This window comes from Rhinoderma darwinii, chromosome 1, assembly GCF_050947455.1.
Source record: "Rhinoderma darwinii isolate aRhiDar2 chromosome 1, aRhiDar2.hap1, whole genome shotgun sequence".
NCBI lineage: Eukaryota > Metazoa > Chordata > Amphibia > Anura > Rhinodermatidae > Rhinoderma > Rhinoderma darwinii.
This window is the reverse complement of record NC_134687.1, coordinates 341,336,739-341,360,932: the sequence shown is the minus strand read 5'-3', so window position 1 is coordinate 341,360,932 and position 24,194 is coordinate 341,336,739. Positions and strand designations below refer to the sequence as shown.

Below are 24,194 nucleotides of genomic sequence, written 5' to 3'. Positions count from 1 at the left end.
CAAAGTTCCCCCAGCATTCTGACATGAGGAAGATCTTCTTCCTGGATCCCCAATTCTTCACACTGACGCTTGTCGTGCGTCTTAAAAATGTTTTTCCATTTGAGTTTCCTAATGAATAGGTTAAGATCTTTAACCCATGAAAATAGGTCAAAGCTATTGGTTGGAACAAATGATAACCCTTTACTTAGTACGACAATCTCTTCAGTGGTTAATTGTCTGGCAGACCGATTAATAATCTGCATCTCATCATCATGACATATGCTGGCATTAATTAGACATCTCTCTGATCCCTCATAAGGTAATCTGAGATGGGATGACTTCGGCCTTTGTCCAGGGTCAAGGCCACCCTTACTAAATACTGAGGCACTTTTTACGAATTTTGGGACAAATGTGGCAAACCTTTGGCATTAGCCCTCTGGATACAGCAAGCACGTACGTATGTCCCTAGCATATTAGACATCATGGACATACTTAAAGAGGCTCTCACCAGATTATAAGTGCCCTATCTCGTACATAATATGATCGGCGCTGTAATGTAGATAACAGTGGTTTTTATTTTGAAAAACGAATTTTTGAGCAAGTTATGAACAATTTTAGATTTATGCTAATTTGTTTTTTAATAGACAACTGTTTTTTTTTTAACTTTTTACCAACTGGGCGTTGTAAAGACAAGTGTATGACGCTGACCAATCAGCGTCATACACTTCTCATCGTTCCAGCCCAGCTTCTTGCACTGCACAGCGTGATCTCGCTGTGCTGTCATATACTTCCACAGTAACTGTACCGAAGTGCCTTGAGAGTGAATAGACATAGCCTCCAGCCAGGATGTGATGTCTATTCACACTTCCGACACGTCGGTAATGTTTCCATGGGACTTACTCAGAGCACAGCATGATCTCTCGAGATCACGCTGTGCTGTGGGTACAGCTGAACACGAATGACAGCACAGTGTGATCTCGCGAGATCACACTGTGCTGTGAGTAAGTCACACAGAAACGTTACCGAAGTGTCGGGAGTGTGAAGAGACATCGCATCCTGGCTGGAAGCGATGTCTATTCACTCTCAAGGCACTTCGATAAAGTTACTGTGGGAGTATGTGACAGCACAGCGTGATCTCGTGAGATCACGCTGTGCAGTGACAGAAGCTGGGCTGGAACGATGAGAAGTGTATGACGCTGATTGGTCAGTGTCATACACTTCTCTTTACAATGACCAGTTGGTCAAAAGTTAAAAAATGAATAGTCGTCTAATAAGAAACTAATTCGCATAAATCTAAAATTGTTCAGAACTTGCTCAAAAATGATCGTTTTTCAAAATAAAAACCACTGTTATCTACATTACAGCGCCGATCAGATTATGTAGGAGATAGGGCACTTATAATCTGGTGACAGAGCCTCTTTAAGCATCTACCCAAATACATTGGCAATTATTTTCAACAATTTTACGCCTGTCTATATAATCTTGACTCCCTCTTGCTTTTCGTCTATCTGTTGACTAGATCACTAAATCTGGTTTACTGTCGCTCTCCGAACAAGCGTTGCTTCGCTGGAGACCCCCTTGACTTCTCTTGAATTATCACAGGCCATCAAGGAAACCTCCACAGAGAAGTCCTGGGACCCGACCGCTTCACAATTCACTATAACAAACATTTCCTCCCTACCCTTTCGGACGGCTTTTTGCGTGTTTTTAATTCCCTGACTGAAGAACATGACATTCTGAGAGACTCTCTTCGCCCTCATCACAGTAATTCCTAATGCGGCAAGGATCCGACTCTATGTGCCAGTTACCATCCATTTACCTGTTGAATGCAGATGCAAAAATTTTTGCGACGATCTTGGCCTCCAGACTTACGCCCGGTTTCAATCTCTCATACACATAGATCAAGAGCGTTTCCTACCCTCACGTGAGGCAAGGCATAACACCACGAGGGCATTAGACATTATCTCCCATATGTGCTCGCAAGGCGTCCCCATGCTACTGCTTATGGGTATGTGCACACGGTAGCAGGCTTTTACGTCTGAAAAGACAGACTGTTTTCAGGAGACAACAGCTGCCTCGTTTCAGCCGTAAAAGCTCCTCCTCGCATTTTGCGAGGCTTCTCTGACGGCCGTAAATTTTGAGCTGTGCTTCATTGACTTCAATGAAGAACGGCTCAAATTACGTCTGAAAGAAGTGTCCTGCACTTCTTTTGACGAGGCCGTATTTTTACGCGTCGTCGCTTGACAGCTGTCAAACGACGACACGTAAATAACAGGTCGTCTGCACAGTACGTCGGCAAACCCATTCAAATGAATGGGCAGATGTTTGCCGACGTATTGTAGCCCTATTTTCAGACGTAAAACGAGGCATAATACGCCTCGTTTACGTCTGAAAATAGGTTGTGTGAACCCAGCCTTACACTGATGCCGAAAATACTTTTGACAGGGTAGATTGGGAATTCCTTGCTCAATCCTTGAAGCATATTGAACTAGGTCACTCCATGCTCTCGTGGATCTAATCTTTCTACTCCAACCGCACTGCTGCCGTTAAGGTTAATGGTTTTTACTCTGACCCTTTTTCCATACAAAATGGTACACGCCAGGGATGACCTCTCATTTTTGTCCTCTCCCTTCAGCCTTTCCTCCGTACTATTCGTAACAATCCTGATATCACTAGACTATCGGCTCACACCAGCACAAGCTAGCAGCATACACAGGTAACCTCTTGAGAGAGTTACCTGCTTACGGATCCATGTCTAACTGTAAAATTAACTTAAATCTGAGGCTTTTTCCATTGCTCTCTTCTTATACACTCTATCCAGGCTCCGTATTAACTTCCCCTTCAAATGTGCTCCTTGTGCGATTAAATATCTCGGAATCTGGCTTCTATCGGATCTCTCTGGTTTTTGCATTGAATTTTCCTCCCTCATTGGCCACTATCAAAACGGACCTGGGTTCTTGGCAACACAGCTTTTTTTCTTTGCTTGGTAGGTGTAGTATCATTAAAATGAACTGCCTTGTTTCCTATATTTTTTTTCAAGCGCTACCTATCCACATCCCACTTGCTCTTTTCATTCCCTGTTATGGTCTAAATTTATTTGTATATATGAGGGGAAGGGATAAAGATGGGGAATAGCGATGTAACAAAAACAAAAAAACTTTTATTATTAAAAAGATGCTTCTGCATACTTAATATGGTGTTAAAATAGGACAATTATTCAGTGTGTAAGTTGTTATCTCGGCTGTGCTCAGTATATTGTACCAGCGGGAAACCGGGTGAACGGTCCCCTGCAACACCCTATATGTTAAATAAACCCCACCTGGTTAGTTTTATTCTGTTTTATTTGAAAACCACCAAATGGGATTGAGGGATGAAGACCAACTTTATTTTAAATTGTACACATCATAAACATTATACTGTAGTTGTAAACAGGGCAGTATGTATTATTAACTAAAATATAAGTGAACTAAGGTGTAAACCACACTTGTATCACTTACTGTGTAAATTGTCAGTTATCTGCTATAGGGAGTAGTAGCAACATGAGAAGCTCTCTAAATTTATTTGGCACCCATGTTCACCCTGTCTAGCTCGATCCACTCATTCGTTGAGGAAGGAATTGTGAAGCGTGGCTTTCCCTGCTCCATATAAATATTACACTGCGGGGGGCGTGGCTAGCGGGCAAGATGGTAATAATTTTATTATCAATGAGATACTTTTTGTGAGATGTTGACCTTCATTGCTCTACACCCTTTTTCTTGAAATGTTAGTATAATGTTTTAAACCCAATAAAAATCCTTATTGCAAAAAAGTATTTGAATGGTCCAATTGGATTCTGTAAAGCAAAAGTGTTCCTTTAGTATATGTTTGACTGGTTTAAGGTTTTGTTTGTAGATACAGTAAGTAGTCGGGTGCAAACTATTAGTATACTTTTGCACATACTGTAATTTGTTTTGCACATTTCCCCTTAGTCAAAAATCAAACAAAATCTAATAGTGTACCGGGTGGGTGGATATATGCATGTATATATGTATGAGCTGATAACTAGTTTGAAGAGTCCTCCATTATTTTATCGAGCTTCGTAGTCCTCTCTATGCATCGGCATGCAACGCACGGCCCGTTAGCGGGTTTACAGCGAGGGATTATAAGTGAGTAGAAAGATAAAAATTACAGTAACGGAATCCATGTCTTTTAAGCTATATACTGATTATTGTAGTTGTGTTTTTTTTTGGAGGTGACCGTCTCTTTAAAGTGAAACATGTTGAGAAAAAGCTGTATGGCGCTAGTGGATAGGGGGGTCAGAACATAACTTTGTCGAAATGGGCCTTAAGCCCATGGACCTATTATGTTTAGGCCATATTTTCACACGTGTAAAAGGCTCACGTGATTTTTATTATGTGCCATTTAATATTTTCCCCCATTAAACCGCATGTAACTACTTTGACAACTCTGGGTTATTTCAACTGTATTTGTACTATTGTTTTCAAAAACACGTGTTAGAGACATATATCAAAAAATTGTATTGGTGTCATCTGGGCGCTAGGACCCCACCCATTGTTCACCAAATACCATAGCCAGAAGAAACTGATGTGACCTTCTTTCTAACAAACAATGGTGGTCTCAGCACTCATACGATCATTAGATATGTTTCTATGACATTGATATTTTTTAACCCCCTTCCCGACATCTGCCGTATATATACACGGCACTGTCGAGCAGGGTTTCCCGCAAAGCGCAGTACCATTACGTCACGGTGAGAGTGCGGGCTCAGGAGCTAAGCCCGCTCCAGCACCGCTGGGTGCCAGCTGTATGTTACAGCTGGCACCCTGATGTACCGGCCAGGACCGGAGCTAGCCTCCGATCCGGCCGACTAACCCCTTAGATGCTGCGTTCAATAGAGATCGCAGCATGTAAGGGTTTTTTAGCCACCGGCACCCCAGCAACGTGATTGCTGGGTTGCCGGTGGCTGCAAATGCAACCGGAGGCCTAATACTGGCCTCCCGGTCTGCCAGCAACGGAAAGCTCCTATGCCCTGCTCAGAGGCGTGGCCTAAAAGGCAAGATGGAGCCGGCTCAGAAGCTTAGCCGGCGTCATCAGCAGTGGGTTTCCGCAGTATGTTACAGCAGGAACCGGAGCAAGCTCCGATCCCTGCCATTAACCTCTAAGATGCCATGCGATGGCAAGGCTGCGGACTGCTACTATGGTAACAGGAGGCCTAATTGTTAGGCCGCCTGTCTGCCATTCCGGAAGCCAATTAGTCCCCCCGACCGGAGGCGGAGCCTGATCGGCTTGCTGTCAGTGAACAACTGACCGTTCTAATATATTGCACTAAATAGGTAAACGTATTAGAACATCAATCAAACAGTTGGACCTTCAAGTCTCCTAGTGGGACTACAAAAAACTGTAAAAAAGAAAGTGTAAGAAAAGTAAAAATAACAGTTGTAAAAAATAAAATAAAAGTTTCAAGTAATAAAATAAAGTTATTTCTTGAAAAAAATAAAAATAAAACCATACATATCTGGTTTCGCCGCGTCCGTAACGACCTGAACTATAAAAATATTATGCTATTTGTTCCGTGCAGTGAACGCCTTAAAAAATAAAATAAAAGATACTACCAGAATTCCTGTTTTTTTGGTCACTTTGTCTTCCAAAAATTGAAATAAAAAGTACCTACATACAGCTCCGTCGACTAAAAAATTAAAAAGTTAAGTTTTTACAACATGGCGACAGAAAAAATACATTCTTTTTACAAAAGTAATTTTATTGTGCAAAAAGTTGTAAAACATAAAAAAGTGCTATAAATGTGGCACCGCCGGAATCGTACTGACCCGCATAATAAAGTTAACGTATTTTATGACACGCGGTGAACGCTATATTAACCCCTTCCCGCACCTTGACGTAACTGCACGTCGAGGTGTACAGTAACTTTGCGCACCTCGACGTGCAGTTACGTCAGTGCTTTGACAGTTAATTGTCGCGTGGCGCTACACCGCAGCGGCGGTTAACTGTGCAGGGTGTCTGCCCTGCATTCCCCGTTGACGGCCTTTCGCCACTGATTTCGGCAGTTAACCTCTTAAATGCGGTGTTCGATTGGGATCGCCACATTTAAGGTGTTGAGCGCAGATTGGCAGCCCCCACGTGAGATCACGGGGGCTGGCGATGGTACCCATGGCAACCGGACGCCAGACAATGGCTTCCGGGCTTCTATGTACAGGAGCCTATGAGGACCAGCCAGAGGCTGGTCCTCGTAGGTTTCCTGTCCGAGTGACTGTCACGTCACAATGACAGTTGGAATGCATTACACTACGTAGGTAGTGTAATGTATTCCAGCAACGATCAGAGCTGCAAGTCTAAGTGTCCCCTAGTGGGACAAGTAAAAAAGAATAATTTTTTTTTTTTTTAAAAAGTGTAAAAATAAAAGCTATAAGTGACATTTACAAGAACTGCTTTTTTCCCTATAATAAGTCTTTTATTATAGGGAAAAAATGAACACTTAAAAAAAAAAGTACACATATTTGGTATCACCGCGTTCGTAAAGACCCCAACTATAAAACTATAATATTATTTTTCCCGCACGGTGAACACCGCAAATAAAATAAACGAAAAACAATGCCAGAATCAATATTTTTTTTTAGTCACCACCCCTCCCAAAATATACAATAAAAAGTGATAAAGTTGCATGTACGCCAAAATAGTACCAATATAAACACCAACCCGTCGGGCAAAAAACAAGCCCTTACACAGCTTTTTTGACTAAAAATAAAAAAGTTATGGCTCTCAGAATAAAAAATTATTTATTTCTTAAATAAGTTTTTTTATTGCACAAACACTGCAAAATGTAAAAAAAAACTAAATACATATGGTATCGCCGTAATCGTATCGACCCGCAGAATAAAATATAATGGCCATTTATAGCCCAGGGTGAACGCCGTAAAAATAAAATAAAAAACATTGTCAGAATTGATGGTTTATGGTCACATTGCTTGCCGAAAAATGGAATAAAAAGTGATCAAAAAAATCGCATGTACCCCAAAATGGTACCACGACAAATTGTCCCGCAACAAATGCTCCGGTGGTGAAAAAGTAAAAAAAAGTTCCAGCCCCCAGAATATGGCGATGCAAAATGTGCAGTGTTCCAAAAGCGGATAAGATCGGGCGCCATTTATAAATGCGACACTGGCCACCTATCTGGGGATTATTATTTATTATGCCCCTGATGTACTCTGCCCAGCCTTCATATGCCCCCACATTATAAACTGAAATACCAGCAAAACGTCAGAGCTACTACCAAGCAAAATCTGCGCTCCCTAAAGCCAAATGCCGCACCCTCCCTTCTGAGCCCTACAGCGTGCCCAAACAGCAGTTTACATCCACCGATGTGGCATCGCCATACCCGGGAGAACCAGGTTAATATTTTATGAGATATTTGTGGCACAAACTGGGCAGAACATATGCACTAAAATGGCACATCAGTGGAAAATTTAAATTTTCACTCTGCACCATCCGCTGCACATTAAACCCTTCACGCACCACGACTTAATAGCATGTCGCGGTGTGGGGGGTGATATATGGAGTGTCTCACGCGCTCAGCCCGTGCCATACGCTGCGGGTGTCAGCTGTGTATTACAGCTGATACCCGGGACTAACTGACAGAAACGGCGATCGCGCTGTTTCAGGAGCCTGTAAAAATCACAATATCCTGCAATACATTAGTATTTCAGTGTATTCTACCAGTGATCTAATTATTGCTGGTTCAAGTCCCCTAGGGGGACTAATAAAATGTGTAAAAACAAAAGCAAATAGTTATTATTAGTGGAAAAGAAACCCAAAAAGAAACCCTTTTCCCATTTTTTCTCTAAAGTAATGTAAAAAAATACACAAAACTGGAATCGCTGCGTCCATAAAAGTCCCAACTATTACAATATACCATTATTTAACTCGCACGTTGAACGCCGTGAAAAGTAAAGAATTTAAAACTGCAAAATCGCTTTTTTTTGTCTTTTTTTTTCTTCTTTTTGGTCACCTTGGCTCTACCAAAAAATTTAATAAAAAGTGCTCAAAAAGTTTTGCGTACCAAAAAAATGGTATCAATAAAAACTACAGCTCGTCCCGCAAAAAATAAGCCCTCACACCACTCTATTGACGGAAAAATAAAAAAGTTATGGCTCTCGGAAAGCGGGGAAGAAAAGCGAAAAAGAAAAAGCAATATATGGATCAGTTCGGAAAGGGTTAATTACTTTCTAATGAAAAAACATTTATGACCACGTGTGGGGTATAGCTGTACTCGGGAGAAATTGCTTTAAAATGTTGGGGTGCTTTTTCCTTCTTTATCCTTTGTAAAATTGAAAAAATTCAACATTTTAGTGGAAATAATGTTGATATTAATTTTCACGGCCTAATTCTAATAAATTCTGCAAAAGACGTGTGGGGTCTAAATGCTCACTATACCCCTAGATAGATTCCTTAAGTGGTGTAGTTTCCCAAATGGGGTTACTTTTGGGGGGCTTCCACTGTTTCGGTCTCTCAGTGGCTTTGCAAATTCGACATGACACCCAAAAACGATTCCAGTTAAATTTCAGCTCCAAAAGCCAAATAGCGCTCCTTCCCTTCTAAGCCCCGGTGTGGGTCCAAACAGCACTTTATTACCACATATGGCATATTTACATAATCGGGAGAAATTGTTTGACGAATGTTGGGGTGTTTTTTTCTCCTTTATTCCTTGTAAAAATTTAAAATATCTACTTTTTTTTACAGAAAAAAAGTTGATTTTTACCTTTACAGACTAATTCCAATGAATTCAGCAAAACAACTGTGGGGTCAAAATGCTAACTTTACCACTAGAAATATTCCTTCAGGGGTGTAGTTTCCAAAATGGGGTCACGTTTGGTGGGTTTCCATAGTTTTCATCCCGCCAGTGCATTGCAAGCACGACACGGCACTGAAAACTATTCCAGGAAAATCAGAAATCCAAAATCCAAATGGTGCTCCTTCTCTTCTGAGCCCTGCTGTGGGTCCAAACAGCAGTTTATTACCACATATTGGGTATTGCTATAATTGGAAGAAATTGCTTTACATATGTTGGGGTGCTTTTTCTCCTTTATTCCTTGTAAAAATTAAAAATGTCTGTTTTTTTCACAAAAGTATATTTTCATCTTCACATACTAATTCAAATAAATTTAGCAAAAAAACTGTGGGTTCAAATTGCTAACTATACCCCTAGATAATTTCCTTGAGGGGTGTAGTTTCCAAAATGTGGTCACTTGTGGGGCGTCTTTACTGTTTTGGTACCACAAGACCTATTCAAACATGACATGGTGCCTAAAATACAGGGTGGGCCATTTATATGGATACACGTAAATAAAATGGGAATGGTTGGTGATATTAACTTCCTGTTTGTGGCACATTAGTATATGGGAGGGGGGAAACTTTTCAAGCTGGGTGTTGACCATGGCGGCCATTTTGTATCCAACTTTAGTTTTTTCAATGGGAAGAGGGTCATGTGACACATCAAACTCATCGAGAATTTCACAAGAAAACAATGGTGTGCTTGGTTTTAACGTTACTTTATTCTTTCATGAGTTATTTACAAGTTTCTGACCACTTATAAAATGTGTTCAAAGTGCTGCCCATTGTGTTGGATTGTCAATGCAACCCTCTTCTCCCACTCTTCACACACTGATAGCAACACCGCAGAAGAAATGCCTCCCGATCTGACCCCCTTAGACTTTTATCTTTGGGGTCATCTGAAGGCAATTGTCTATGCTGTGGAGATACGAGATGTGCAGCAACTGAAACTACGGATACTGGAAGCCTGTGCTAGCATTTCTTCTGCGGTGTTGCTATCCGTGTGTGGAGAGTGGGAGAAGAGGGTTGCATTGACAATCCAACACAATGGGCAGCACTTTGAACACATTTTATAACTGGTCAGAAACTTGTAAATAACTCATGAAAGAATAAAGTAACGTTAAAACCAAGCACACCATTGTTTTTCTTGTGAAATTCTCGATAAGTTTGATGTGTCACATGAACCTCTTTCCATTGAAAAAACTAAAGTTGGATACAAAATGGCCAACTTCAAAATGGCCGCAATGGTCAACACCCAGCTTGAAAAGTTTCCCCCCTCCCATATACTAATGTGCCACAAACAGGAAGTTAATATCACCAACCATTCCCATTTTATTTAGGTGTATCCATATAAATGGCCCACCCTGTATATTCTAAAAAAAGGAGGCCCCAAAATCCACTAGGTGCTCCTTTGCTTCTGAGGCCGGTGTTTTAGTCCATTAGCACACTAGAGCCACATGTGGCATATTTCTAAAAACTACAGAATCTGGCCAATAAATATTGAGTTGCATTTCTCTGGTAAAACCTTCTGTGGTACAGAAAAAAATGTATTACAAATGAATTTTGGCAAAAAAATGAAATTTGTAAATTTCACTTCTACTTTGCTTTAATTCCTGTGAAACGCCTAAAGGGTTAAAACACTTTCTGAATGCTGTTTTGAAAAATCTGAGGGGTGCCGTTTTCAAAATGGGGTGATTTATGGGGACTTTCTAATATATAGGGCCCTCAAAGCCACTTCAGAACTGAACTGGTCCCTGGAAAAATAGGCTTTTGAAATTTTCTTTAAAATATGAGAATTTGCTGCTAAAGTTCTAAGCCTTGTAACGTCCTAGAAAAATAAAAGAATATTCAAAAACCGGTACAAGCATAAAGTAGACATATGGTAAATATAAACTAGTACGGTAAGTAGTTTGTGTGGTATTACTATCTGTTTTACAAGTAGATACATTTAAATTTAGAAAAATGCACATTTTTGCTAATTTTCTCTAAATCTTGGTGTTTTTTTCCAAATAAATATTGAATTTATCGACCAAATTTTTTCACTAACATAAAGTACAATATGTCACGAGAAAAGAGAAAACATTCTCAGAATCACTTGGATAGGTAAAAGCATTCCAGAGTTATTACCACATAAAGTGACACATGTCAGATTTGAAAAATCGGCTTTGTCCTGAAGGGGTTAAAAAAACCTGACCGAATTGCTGTGTTTTGGTCACCTTGTCTCCCAAAAAAAAGAATAAAAAGTGATCAAAAAGTCACATGTACCCCAAAATGGTACCAATAATAACTACAGCTCGTCCCGCAAAGAAACAGCCCTTATACCACTACGTCTATGAAAAAATAAAATTAGTTAAGGCTCAGATAAGTCAGGAAATAAAAAGTATGCAGTTGTGAAGGTCCGAGCGGAACATTTCTTCTGTTTCAAGAAGCGATTTATCAAGGCCCTAAAATTAGGGAACCAGGAAGGGGAGGGCCCAAACATATTTGCTGGAAGCAAGGGTACCCCGTATTCTACCAGGACAACACTTTCCCAGTAAAATTCCCCAAACTGCAAAGGTGCGGAGCGTGGACCGAAAGGGGATAAGAAAGGACAGAAAGGATTGCTTCACAGCGTAATACACATCTATGTATTATTTTATTCTTTGTTTTATCCCATTATTATACCACCTGACTATGCCTCTGATGTACTCTGCCCAGCTTACATGTACCCCCACATTATAAACTGAAATACCAGTAATAAACAAAACTACTACCAAGCAAATCCACGCTCCAAAAGCCAAATGGCCCTTCCTCCCTTCTGAACCCTAATATGGCATTGCCATACCCGGGAGAACCCTTTTAACAATTTTTGGGGGGTGTCTCCAGTGGCACAAGCTGGACACGACATATTTGCCACTGAAATGGCATATCTAGGTAAAAAATTTAATTTTTACTTTGCACCATCTGCAGCGCAATCATTTATGGAAAAGACCGGTGAGGTGAAAATGCTCACTACACCCCTTAATAAATGCCTTGATGGGTGCAGTTTCCAAAATGGGGTCACTTGTCAGGGGTTTCTTTTATTATTTCACATCAGAGCCTCTGCAATTGTGAACCAATAAAGTTGCCAAATTAGGCCTCAATTTACATGGTACTCTTTCACTCCTGAGCCTGGTCAAATGTCCAGGTAAAAGATTAGGGCCACATGTAGGGTGTTTCTAAAACTGGGAAATACAGCATAATAATTAGAGAGCTATCTTGTTATGGTGGCACAAGCTGTGCACCACATATTGGCCTATCTATGGAAAAAAATCCCATTTTCACTCTGCAACATCGAGTGCACACTAATTTCTGCAAAACACCTGCGTGGTTAACATGGTGAATACCTTAAAGGGATGTAGCTTCCAAACTGGGGTCACTTCTGGGGGGTGTCTACTGTTTTGGTCTAACAGGGGCTTTGCAAAGGCGACATAGCGACCAGAACCCAATCCAGCAAAATCTGTACTCCAAAAGCCAAATGGCGCTCCTTCGCTTCTGAGCCCTACTATATGCCCAAAGAGCAGTTTATCACCACCTATGGGGTATTGCCGTATTCAGGAGAAATTGCTTTACAAATGTTGGTACTTTTTTTCCTTTATTTTTTGAGAAAATTAATTTTTGTTTAGCTAAAGCTAGGTCTTATTGAAGAAAAAGGATTTTTTTTTTAATTTTCACTGCCCAATTCTAATAAAATCTATGAAACACTTGTGGGGTCAAAATGCTCACTACACCCCTAGATGAGTTCTTCAAGGGGTGTAGTTTCGTGAATGGAGTCCCTTTTGGGGAGTTTTCACTGTACTGGTACCTTAGGGGCTTTGCAAAAGCGACCTGGTACCAAGAAATCAATCCAGCAAAATCTGTACTCCAAAAGCGAAATTGCGCTCCTTCTCTTCTTATCCTTGCTGTGTGCCCAAACAGTAGTTTGACCACAAATGGGGTATTTCCGTACTCCAGAGAAGTTGCTTTACAAATGTTGGTGTTCTTTTTTTCCTTTATTTGTTGAGAAAATGAAAAATGTTGAGCTAAATCTACTTATTGAAGAAAAAGGATTATTATTTTCACTGCCCAGTTCTAATAAAATCTATGAAACCCCTGTGGGGTCAAAATGCTCACTATACCCGTATATGAATTCCTCAATGGGTGTCGTTTCCAAAATGGGGTCACGTGTGGGGGGTTTCCACTGTTTTGTCCCTTCGGGGGCTTTTTCAAATGCGACATGGCCTCCGCAAACCATTCCTGCTAAATTTGAGCTCCAAAAGCGAAATGGCGCTCTTTCCCTTTGAAGCCCTGCCGTGTGTCTAAACAGCCGTTTATGACCATGTGGGGCATTGTTTTCCTCGGGAGAAATTGCTTTACAAATGTTGTGGTGCTTTTTCTCTTTTAGTCCTTGTAGAAATGAGAAAAAATTAGCTAAACCCACATTTTCTTTGAAAGAATATAGATTTTAATCTTCACGCCTGCTTCCAATAATTTTCGCAAAAAATCTGTGGGGTCAAAATTCTCCCTATAACCCTGGATAATATCCTTGAGGGGTCCAGTTTCTCAGATGGGGTCACTTTTGGGGGATATCCACTGTTTTGGCACCGCAAGAGCCCTTCAAACCTGACATGGTTCCTAAAATATTTTCTAATAAAAAGGAGGCCCCAAAATTCTCTAGGTGCTCCTTTGCTTCTGAGGCCTGTGCTTCAGTCCATAAGTTCACTAGGACCACATGTGGGATACTTATATAAATTGCCGAATCTGGGAAATAAATATTGAGTTGTGTTTCCCTGGCAAAACTTTCTGTGTTACAAAAAAAACATGGATTAAAAATTAATTTATGAAAAAATGTGTACATTTCACCTCTTATTTGCTTTAATTCTTGGGGCCTAAAGGGTTAAGAAACTTTATAAATGATGTTTTGAATTTTTTGAGGGGTGCAGTTTTTTAAATGGGGTGACTTATTGGGAGGGTATATAAGGCCCTAAAATCCACTACGCAACTCAACTGGCCCCCGTAAAAATAGCCTTTTGAAATTTTCTTGAAAATGTGAGAAATTGCTGCTAAAGTTCTTAGCCTTGTAACATCCTAGAAAAATAAAGGGATGTTCAAAAAGCGATGCCAATCTAAAGTAGACATATGGAGGATGTTAATTAGCAACAATTTTGTGTGGTTTAACTGCCTGTCTTACAAGCAGATACATTTTAAATGTAGAAAATTTGTGTTTTTCACAATTAAATACTGAATGTCTCGACCAAATTTTGCCAGTAACATAAAGTCCAATGTGTCACGAGAAAACAATCTCCGAATCGTTTGGAAAGGTAGAAGCAATTCGAAGTTATTACCACATAAAGTGAAACCTGTCCGGTTTGAAAAATGAGGCTCTGTCAGGAAGGTCAAAAGTGGCCAAAGCGGGAAGGGGTTAAAAGCTGAGAAACAGTATTATTAGGGAACTTAATTTATTCATGAAATAGGCCATACTGTGACTTTTTTTTAAATCGTCAAAGAAATAAAAAATTTAATTGAACTTCATCAGATACAGACAGTAAAAATTGTGACTTCGTAATCATATCATCTATAATCCTAAAAGAAACTTCTTGAAAATGAACTTAATTTGTGCAAAATTTTATACCCCCTGCATTGTTGTAAATGGTAAATAACACGTCTGTGTCATTTTTAATTCCAACATTAGATCATGGTTATGTCCGAGGGTTCATCCTTTTCTTCGGGCACCAGTCTTCATCTCCCCAGTCTCCCTAGTAATTCCTTATCCTTCGATGTAAAGAAGAGCAAATCATCTCATGCATCCAAGGTGAGTAATTTCTACCAGATCTGTGTTTTTCATGAAAATTTCCTCTTATCATAAATAAGCTACAATTCACATTGATATTGATACAATTAATTGTTAATGACCCTGCTTATATTTTTCAGAATGTATTATCATTTACATCTTAAGAAAAAGCTTACTCTATGGCCCTATGTAAGAACATAAAATTGTCTAATTGACCCTGAAATCGATGAACCTATAATGTTTAGGGCAGTTTCACCAACAGATGACTGTCATGCACTTAAAAAAACAAACAAAAAAACAATGTATAATATTACATGCAAAAGTGTAATTGTATGGGTGGGAGTCCGCGTACTGAGATCTGACTGTTTGCCAGAACAGGTAATAGCACAGAGACTACTGAGAGGCGCAGCCCTTTAAAGTTTCTTGCAATCGGTAGTGGTCTCAGCACTCAGGCCCCTATAAACGGTCGTCTCATATGTCTCTGTGCACAAAACCTGTCTTCTAAAATGTTACAGAGATGCACATGGATGTTGAAATTCTAATTCCCTCACATGTTACATTTAATCCCTGACAGTCGGGGGGAAAGACAAAAAAAATACTGTATGTGAGTTTGAAATGACGATGCTCTGTCCGTAGGTCACAAGCATGATGTTTTTTTCATTGTTTGCACAGTTCATCTCTAGAAGATGTGTAACGTAAAGGAACAGTAGGTTGAGTCATTGAGCAGCTTTATTTTATATGCTTTTCATAGAAAGTAGATTTAGCATTCTATGGTTATGGCTGAGGTCCAGATAGGTAATAAGAGCCACTTCTGTCTGCCTTTTGTACAGGATTTAGAACTAACCACAATGACATTTTTCTGTATACAAGAACACTTAATTGGAGCAAAATGATTACCAATTGTCACAAGCCATATTTCTATTAAATGTAGTGATTGGAAAAAGAAAAATACATGATTAGTGCTGAAATATGTCTCTCCCTTCTTTTACATCCAACCTTTTATGCTTAAAGAGGCTCTGTCACCACATTAAAGGTGCCCTATCTCCTACATACTGTGATCGGCGCTGTAATGTAGATAACAGCAGTGGTTTTTATTTAGAAAAACAATCAATTTTGACCAAGTTATGAGCAATTTTAGATTTATGCTAACGACTTTCTTAATGCCAAACTGGGTGTTTTTTTTGCTTTTGACCAAGTGGGCGTTGACCTATCAGCGTCATACACTTCTCTCCATTCATGTACTCAGACATCGTGATCTTACGAGATCACGATGTGCTGTCACTTAAGACACTTTAGTAAAGTTAATGTCTGAGTGAGAGTGGCTAGACATCACCTCCAGCCAGGACACGATGTCTATTCACAATCCCGACACTTCGGTAACGTTTGTGTGGGACTTAATGACCGCAAGTGTGATCTCGCGAGATCACGCTATAAATGACAGCACAGCGTGATCTCGATGTGCTGTGTGAGTAAGTGACACACAAACGTTACCGAAGTGTCGGAATTGTGAATAGATATCGCGTCCTGGCTGGAGGTGATGTCTATTCACTGTCAAGACACTTCAGTAAAGTTAATGTGAGTAAGTGACTACACATAGTGATCTCGCAAGATCACTATGTGCTGAGTACATAAATGGAGAGAAGTGTATGACGCTGATTGGTCAGCCTCATTCACTTCTCTTTACAACGCCCACTTGGTCAAAAGCTAAAAAACGCCCAGTTGGGTATTAAGAAAGTCCTTGGTATAAATCTAAAAAAGGTCATATCTTGGTCAAAATTTATCGTTATTCTAAATAAAAAACACTGCTGTTATCTACATTACAGCGCCGATCACATTATGTAGAAGATAGGGCACTTATAATGTGGTGACAGAACCTCTTTAGAGCCAAAGGGCAGCGATCAGCAGATGAACAAGCAAACGCTGGTCGTATCGTTTTAAAAAAGTTAAACAATATCGTTGTCTGCAGCACATCTCCCTGACGCGCTGCCGACATGATGATAATGTATGGGGACGAGCGATCGGAGTAGCAACCACTCGTCCCCATCCTTAGCTCCCCTTGACAGGAGCAAACGAGCGCCGATCAACGATGTCTCGTTGATCGGTGTTCGCTGTATCGGTCGATTGTGGGCTGGTGTAAAAGGCCCTTTAATCCTATTGATTTAATGCTATCCTGCAAGATAAAACCTTTTATTTCTGCACTCCAGTGCAAACATATGTAAGTGTTATATGTAAGTCTTATTTTGAGACTCTCCAAGAAATGTCCTTATTCAAGGCTGGACAAACCCCAGGAGCCAGGAAGCCAGTGCACCTAGAAATTTGTTGGCGCCTATGTTTTTGGGTTCTTTTCTATTGATGTCGATAGAGTTCTTATTGACTGGCTACTAACAAATTTAAACTGTCTCCTGGCTTGGTGTAACTGGCTACACTGGTATGTGTGGATTTTGTATGTTTCATTTTACAATGCACGGATCATTTACTATTAGAAACTTTGTAGGTCTAATATGCTTGTGATTATGAGAACAAGTCTGAAGGCCACTTAAGTCCTGTTTATATGGTGCTTATCAAATTTTGCAAGTGTCTTGAACAGAGCTATGTCTAATAAATCCTGGACCTAGGAAAATGAACACAATACAGATTACATAATTCCAACAGTCTGTATGTAAAGAGAAAAATAGCAGCAGTACAAGAATCCGTGGTGTTTCAGCATTTACCACAACTTTTTTTAATATGCAGAAATATTATAGTATCTGTTTATAGCATTTTCTTTTTTTTTTTAAAAGGTTTTCTTTATTAACTTTTTCTCAAAATACAAATGTACAAAAGCGCAAAATTGCGCACAAAAACATACATAACATACTGACCAACCGCACTAGTTGGCAATGACAATCCTCATATAGAAAAACACAATTAGGCCTGATTTACACGAGCGTGTGCGTTTTGCGCGCGCAAAAAACGCTGTGTTTTGCGCGCGCAAAAGCCATTTGACAGCTCCGTGTGTCATCCGTGTATGATGCGCGGCTGCGTGATTTTCGCGCAGCCGCCATCATAGAGATGAGGCTAGTCGACGCCCGTCACTGTCCAAGGTGCTGAAAGAGCTAACTGATCGGCAGTAACTCTTTCAGCACCCGCGACAGTGAGTTCCGATCACAATATACACCAACCTGTGAATCAAAAAAAGACGTTCATACTTACCATGAACTTCCTGCTTCCTCCAGTCCGGTCTCCCGGCCGTTGCCTTGGTGACGCGTCCCTCTCGTCATCCGGCCCCACCTCCCAGGATGACGCGGCAGTCCATGAGACCGCTGCAGCCTGTGATTGGCTGCAGGCTGTGCTTGGCCTGTGATTGGCTGCAGCTGTCACTTGGACAGAATTGTCATCCCGGGAGGTCAGACTGGAGGAAGAAGCCGGGAGTTCTCGGTAAGTCAGAACTTCTTTTTTTTTTTTACACGTTCATGTATATTGTGATCGGAAGTCACTGTCCATGGTGCTGAACCAGTTTAACTCTTTCAGCACCGTGGACAGTGACTGTCTCCTGCCGTCGCGTACTCGAACATTTTTTGCCGGGTTCGGTCAAAACGAGTTCGGCCGAACCCGGTGAAGTTCGGTGCGCTCATCTCTAATTTGACACTCCGTTTGGATGTTTGTAAACAGAAAAGCACGTGGTGCTTTTCTGTTTACATTCATCCTTTTGACAGCTCTTGCGCGAATCACGCAGTTCGCACGGAAGTGCTTCCGTGCGGCATGCGTGGTTTTCACGCACCCATTGACTTCAATGGGTGCGTGATGCGTGAAAAACGCACGATTATAGAACATGTCGTGAGTTTTACGCAACGCACTCACGCTGCGCAAAATTCACGCATCGTCTAAACTGCCCCATAGAGTAATATAGGTGAGTACGACACGCGTGAAAAGCACGCGCGTCGCACGCGCGTATATTACGCTTGTGTAAATGAGGCCTTACAGTGCAAAAGCCCACATGAAAACTTAACGTCTTACTAGCATTTTCTAAAGAATTTATAGACTCCACATTAAATTGTATAAATTAACCTTGCTTCTCCACAAATTGACAGTTTGGAGAAGAGGGATGAACTCTATTTCATTGTATAATAAAACATTTTCTGCAAAAGCACTCCACAAGCAGTTCACTTCTCTGTATGAATGATTTTCCTAAGCAAGGAGGTATTATACGACTGATGTATGTTACGTAAAGACTGTGCATAGTCATGTCGTTTAAGTGCTATCGTTTCTTTGTTCTAGCAACAAGGGGCTGACCAGGCTAACTAATAATACCCTGCCTTGTCATGTTTTTTATTTTTTCCAGACTATACATTAATTATTTTACATAACTACTATAATGGGTAGACATGTGTTTATCAGGTTGGGAGTATTTAAGTGTACTTTACGTCTTGGCATAAATTGGTACAAATGTAAAACGATAAACAAAGGCATAATTATAGAGGGTGCAGAGGTTACAGGCCCAACTGGGCTCTGGTGCCATTTGGGATTCAGCAGCCTCTCTGTCGCATAAGAGGACTCTAAAATTATACATAGCGCTTGGTAGTTTGTTACAGATTTAGCATCAAGGCTCAGGACCTTTATTAGTATGACATGGTGTTTTCATCATGTGTATATTCTTTTTTGGGTAATACACAGACTAGACTGTTGCTGAAAATTGTGATGTGTCTGGGAAAAATAATGACCACTTCTAACAGACAAGCTCATTAACACACACACAAAAAATAACGACATACTGCATCTTTCAGTCCTATAAAAATGTTTCTGAACATTAAGATCATTGGGTAATGGATTGAACAACTATTGAGCCAAATGACATGTCTACATCAGCTTTGTAAGCCATTTCTTAGTCTGTTACCATTCACCAGTTTTCCAATCCATTTTTATAGTTTAATTTAAAAAAAACTTAAAGGGGTTTTCCGACTTCTGACAACGGATGACCACCGGATAGGTCATCAGTACATGATATGCGTGGGTCCGACATCCGGTCCCCGCACAGATCAGCTGCCGACGTGCAAGCAGGAAGCAGTTCGCTCCGGCCACGGAATGCTATGTACGGAGCTAATTGCTTTCGTTCTCCGTCCATAGCATTGTGCGCCACAACATCCGGTGCCCGCAGGCCACTAGAGCGGCTTATCGGTGCACGGTCCGGGTGTCGGACCCGTGCCGATGACTGACATACTGATGACCTATCCGGTGGATGGGTCATCAGTTGCCAGAAGTTGGACAACCTCTTTAAATGTTATCCCAGTTTTATTCCGTAATATAGAATTGTTCATGCTTTAATCTAGAAGTGGCCATACACCTCAGTGCCAACAGCTATCCTTTTCAACCTCTCCATACACATGCACACTTGACTCATGCGAGCAAAAATACATAGTTTGTATTGTTTGAAATTAAACTTGGTTATGTTTCTTTCAGGACCCAAATAAACCAGTTAGTGTAAACAGTAACAACAACCCAATTAGCTTACCTAAACCACACAAATCTTCAAAGGAGCACAAGGAGAAATCCTCAAAAGATTCAAAAGAACATCGAAGTGCCTTCAAAGAACCATCCAGGGAACATACTAAATCTTCCAAAGAATCGTCCAAAAAACCCAAAGAAAACAAACCACTGAAGGATGAAAAGATTGTCCCTAAAATGGCCTTTAAGGAACCCAAACCCATGTCAAAAGAGCCCAGGTGTGAGAACAATAATATTCTTACAGTGTCTAGTGGGCATCAACAGGAAAAAAAGGTCTCCAGTAAGAGGCCTCCTCATATGGACTCAGAGGACCCATTGACCAGGAAACGAAGGAAAAGCAACTCTGAATCTTCTCTTAAAAGTTTTTCTAATTCTTCGTTACTCATATTGTCGTCAGACAAAAAATCGTTAAAAGACAAATCTCAGCCTAAAACTGGGAAATTAAAAGTTGATAGTGAAGTCATGGAGAAGAAGAAGGTGTCGCTGCCCCCTTTTGAAGACATTGTAGATCCAAATGATACTGATATGGAGGATAATATGTCATCTAAATCAGAGGTATTGTATACAGTATCTACTTCATTTTATTGTATTGTATATTTTTTTTTGCTAGCATAATGAAAAAATAACAATGATGACATTACTAATTTTTTTTTAAAATTTTTGCAAGTGTTCAGATATGTCATTATTGCTTTGGACCATTGGTGGTTACACTATAATTGGTTGTAGCTGTATTTATTAGCCATAAATCTGCTTAAAAGTAAAAATATACAGTCCTGACACAAATTTTGGTTTTCACAAAGTTTGCTGCTTAGATTTTATAGTGGCAATTTGCATTAACTTTAGATCAAGAAGAGTGATCAGATGAATTGCAATTAATTGCAAAGTCATTTCTTGCCATGAAAATTAACTTAAGCACAAAAAAAACATTTCCACTGCATTTTAGCCCTGCCACAAAATGATATGCTAACATCATTTCAGTGATTTTCTCGTTAGCTCAGGAGAAAGTGTTAATGAGGACAAGGCAGCTGATATTACTCTGTTATGCCTATTGAATTATAAGAGCAGACTGGTTGCTTTGAAAACGAGTATGGTGCTTGAAACCATTGTCTTCTTCTGTTAACCATGGGTACCGCCAAAGAAACACGTGCAGTCATCAATGCTTTTCATCAAAATGGCTTTACAGGCAAGGACTTTGCAACTTGTAAGATTGCCCTTAAATAAACCATCTATCGGATCATCAAGAACTTCAAGGAGAGCGGTTTAATTGCTGTGAAGGTCTACACTGTTTACATGGGGACATTTGCTGCCGACAACCGATGATTTTTAAGCCCGCATAAAAAATGTGATCAGCTGACAAATGAGAGTAAAAGGGACTTATGGCTCTATTCACACCATGTTTATAAGCTACGTCTGAAGGATTTGTTTATGACAACAAAAAGTATGCTGTCTTGTACCGATTCCGGTTTCTGTAGGCAAAAGAGTGCCAGAAGAGTGTCGTTTTCACAGGATAACATTTGACAGTGTTGAAAAGTGGAGTCTGTCACTCTAATACTGCAAAAAAAAACCACATGTTTTCTTACAATGCCAAGTCAATGACAGATGTATGAAAATGAGGTGGCATACAGTTGCATATGTTTTTTTTCCTTCTAGTTGAGCCTACATTTTTTAGGAAAAAGTGTATAGCTCTGTAAAACTGTATGCCCCATATATGGTGTGAATACAGTCCAATTTGTTGCACCCAGGTTTTACGGAATGTATTCCACGCAACGCAGCTTTGCTTGAAATTTTTTGAATATTTAGCTTTCACCTTCTTTGTGTATAATGGTTTTATTCTGTACACTCTGAGTGTAATTTCGCTATTATCTTTGTAGTTGCAGTTGAAGCTACTGAATTTGTTTTAGCCTTCATATAACCAGCCTTTCTCTGCACCCTTTAGCAAAGGAATTTTGTGTTATTTCTTCCAACCATTGTATTATTTTCTGCTTCTAGGCCCCCCATGGAGTAGCATGTATCATTTTATATTAAGATTTTGGCTTGAAATGTCCCAGTGGTGCTCTTTAGGCTTTGCCACCGAAAGTTCATCACTTGACTGACGTTCTGCAGCCCTCATCTGAGTAACATTCACAATGTAACACCATTGTGGAGGCAGCTGATTCATGACTTTCTCTTAATATCATGACAGTCACCTAATGCCTGCAATTTCCTGACATTGCTTCTTTTGTGGAGATCAGCTAAGAACAAAATATGCCCCGGGGAGGCACAATTATGCTGGCTGTTTCAGCAGCCTTTGCATTTCATTTAACCACCTTATCTTCTTTAGTTGCTCTCTTGGGTTGTAAAACAGAGCTTGACGCTGCTTGCAATGCCGACTTTTTCTTCCTAGTAAGGCTAGTTAGAATAGTAAGAACTGAGCCTATAAACATTTCTGCGCTTTATGAATTAAAACGTCAGCTCCTGTCCGGGATTAGGCTCTGAGATCCAATATTACAACTTGTGAGCTTTAGTGGTAGTAAATAATTGTATGTCTCTTCCTAAAAGTCTATCATTTTTCCTAAAAATAGATTTATTTATTTTTCTTTTACTTTTTTTACATTCAATGAATAAAAAAACAACAACACCGTAGTTCTGGTAGAAATGTGAAAGAATAATCTACAGAACTTGGTATGGTAGTATTATGATTTATTTCTTTTCTCTTTTTTTCAGTCCTCAATTGTTTGTTTCCTTTTTGTTTTTTTGGGTTTTTTTTAATTCTTTTTTTATTGAATCCTTCCTTTGCAGTAAACATGAGCAGATGAGTAGATCTATTGGTTTATTTTTAATTCATTAAATTAATTTCAATTAATTACATTTAATGCACTAGCTACTGTTGGAGACATCAGTGGAGAACACGGTTGTTCCTGTTCATGTTTTGAGTGACAGGGCTCCTATCAATGGCCACCCCAACAATGAAGTCAATTTAATTATCTTTGGAACAGTGGGTCTCCAATCAGGAATGTCGAAACTCTATTGTGTAGTTTGCAGTCTAGACCCCTTGGATATTAATTACTTCCAAAACAAAACTCTAAGGGCCGTGGAAAGAGAGGAGGTAGTGTGGCTCGTACTACGCAGAACACCATACGAGGTGCACAGAGTTTTTTTGCATGTCATCTGTGTGTGTAAATGCATGCATTTTGGCTTTTTGCCATTTTTATTATTATTCCTTTGCTATTCTTATGCGAAAAATTGCAAAGTCTTAGGCGTTAACCAGCTTCTCACATCTATGAATGACCCAGAGCTGCTCTATTCTATGTAATCTTTAACAATAAAGAGCATAAACATCTTTCTGTGCACTTTATATTTTCATGCACCAGGCTATAAGATGCATCAGGGTATTTAGTAAAGTTAGCAGTAGGTCATGTACAAGTCATATACTTTGCATGCTATATATTTCACCCATTTGCTGACAGCGGGTATCTTTATCATGCTACTAATGCAAGCAAAATTGTATACTGATTGATGGATTCAATCACTGGGGCATGACCTCTAATATCCTAACAAATTTGAAGATGAATAATTGGTATTATAGGCTTTATTATTTGAGGTTTTTGTCTTCTAAGGGCTGCATGCTAGCCGTTGTCTGAGCGCTGCTGGATATCTTTTTGTGGTTTGTTGTGTAGAAGAAAACTCCTCATGGCGTGTTTTGTCTTGGGTCTGCACAGCCTTTGGAAAAAGTAGAATTTATACTAAAAAATTTATTTTTTTTACGTTTTGAGAACTTTATTTGTAATATGTTAAATAGTCTCTTTTCTGTTTTGGTTTATTTCTGTTTCGTATATAGCGCCAACATATTCCACAGCGATGTACAGAGATTACAGCCATTCAAGTTAGTCCCTGTCCCTAGTCTAATTTCCTTTACACACACACACACACACACACACACACACACACACACACACACACACACACACACACACACACACACACATTTCAATGGGAGGCGGAGGCATTTTTTGCCTGAGAGCGGAAAAAAAATGCTTGTGGGAAAAAAAGTGACATCTTTCTTCCCGCGGTTCTGTCTCTGATCTCCCGTTGAGATCAATGAGAGGCAGAGAAAGCGTATTTCGCA

At 39.9% G+C, this 24,194-nt stretch overlaps 1 protein-coding gene across 5 annotated transcripts in view; it reads left to right on the top strand.

Moving 5' to 3' along the window:
- MLLT3 (MLLT3 super elongation complex subunit) overlaps nt 1–24,194 on the top strand; it is a 270,826-nt gene that overhangs the window by 169,328 nt on the left and 77,304 nt on the right. For all 5 annotated transcript variants that reach the window (XM_075825946.1, XM_075825963.1, XM_075825938.1 and 2 more), the window contains 2 exons: nt 14,510–14,629; nt 20,045–20,644. In XM_075825946.1, coding sequence (XP_075682061.1) covers nt 14,510–14,629; nt 20,045–20,644 — 720 coding nt within the window. The remainder of the gene's footprint in view (nt 1–14,509; nt 14,630–20,044; nt 20,645–24,194) is intronic.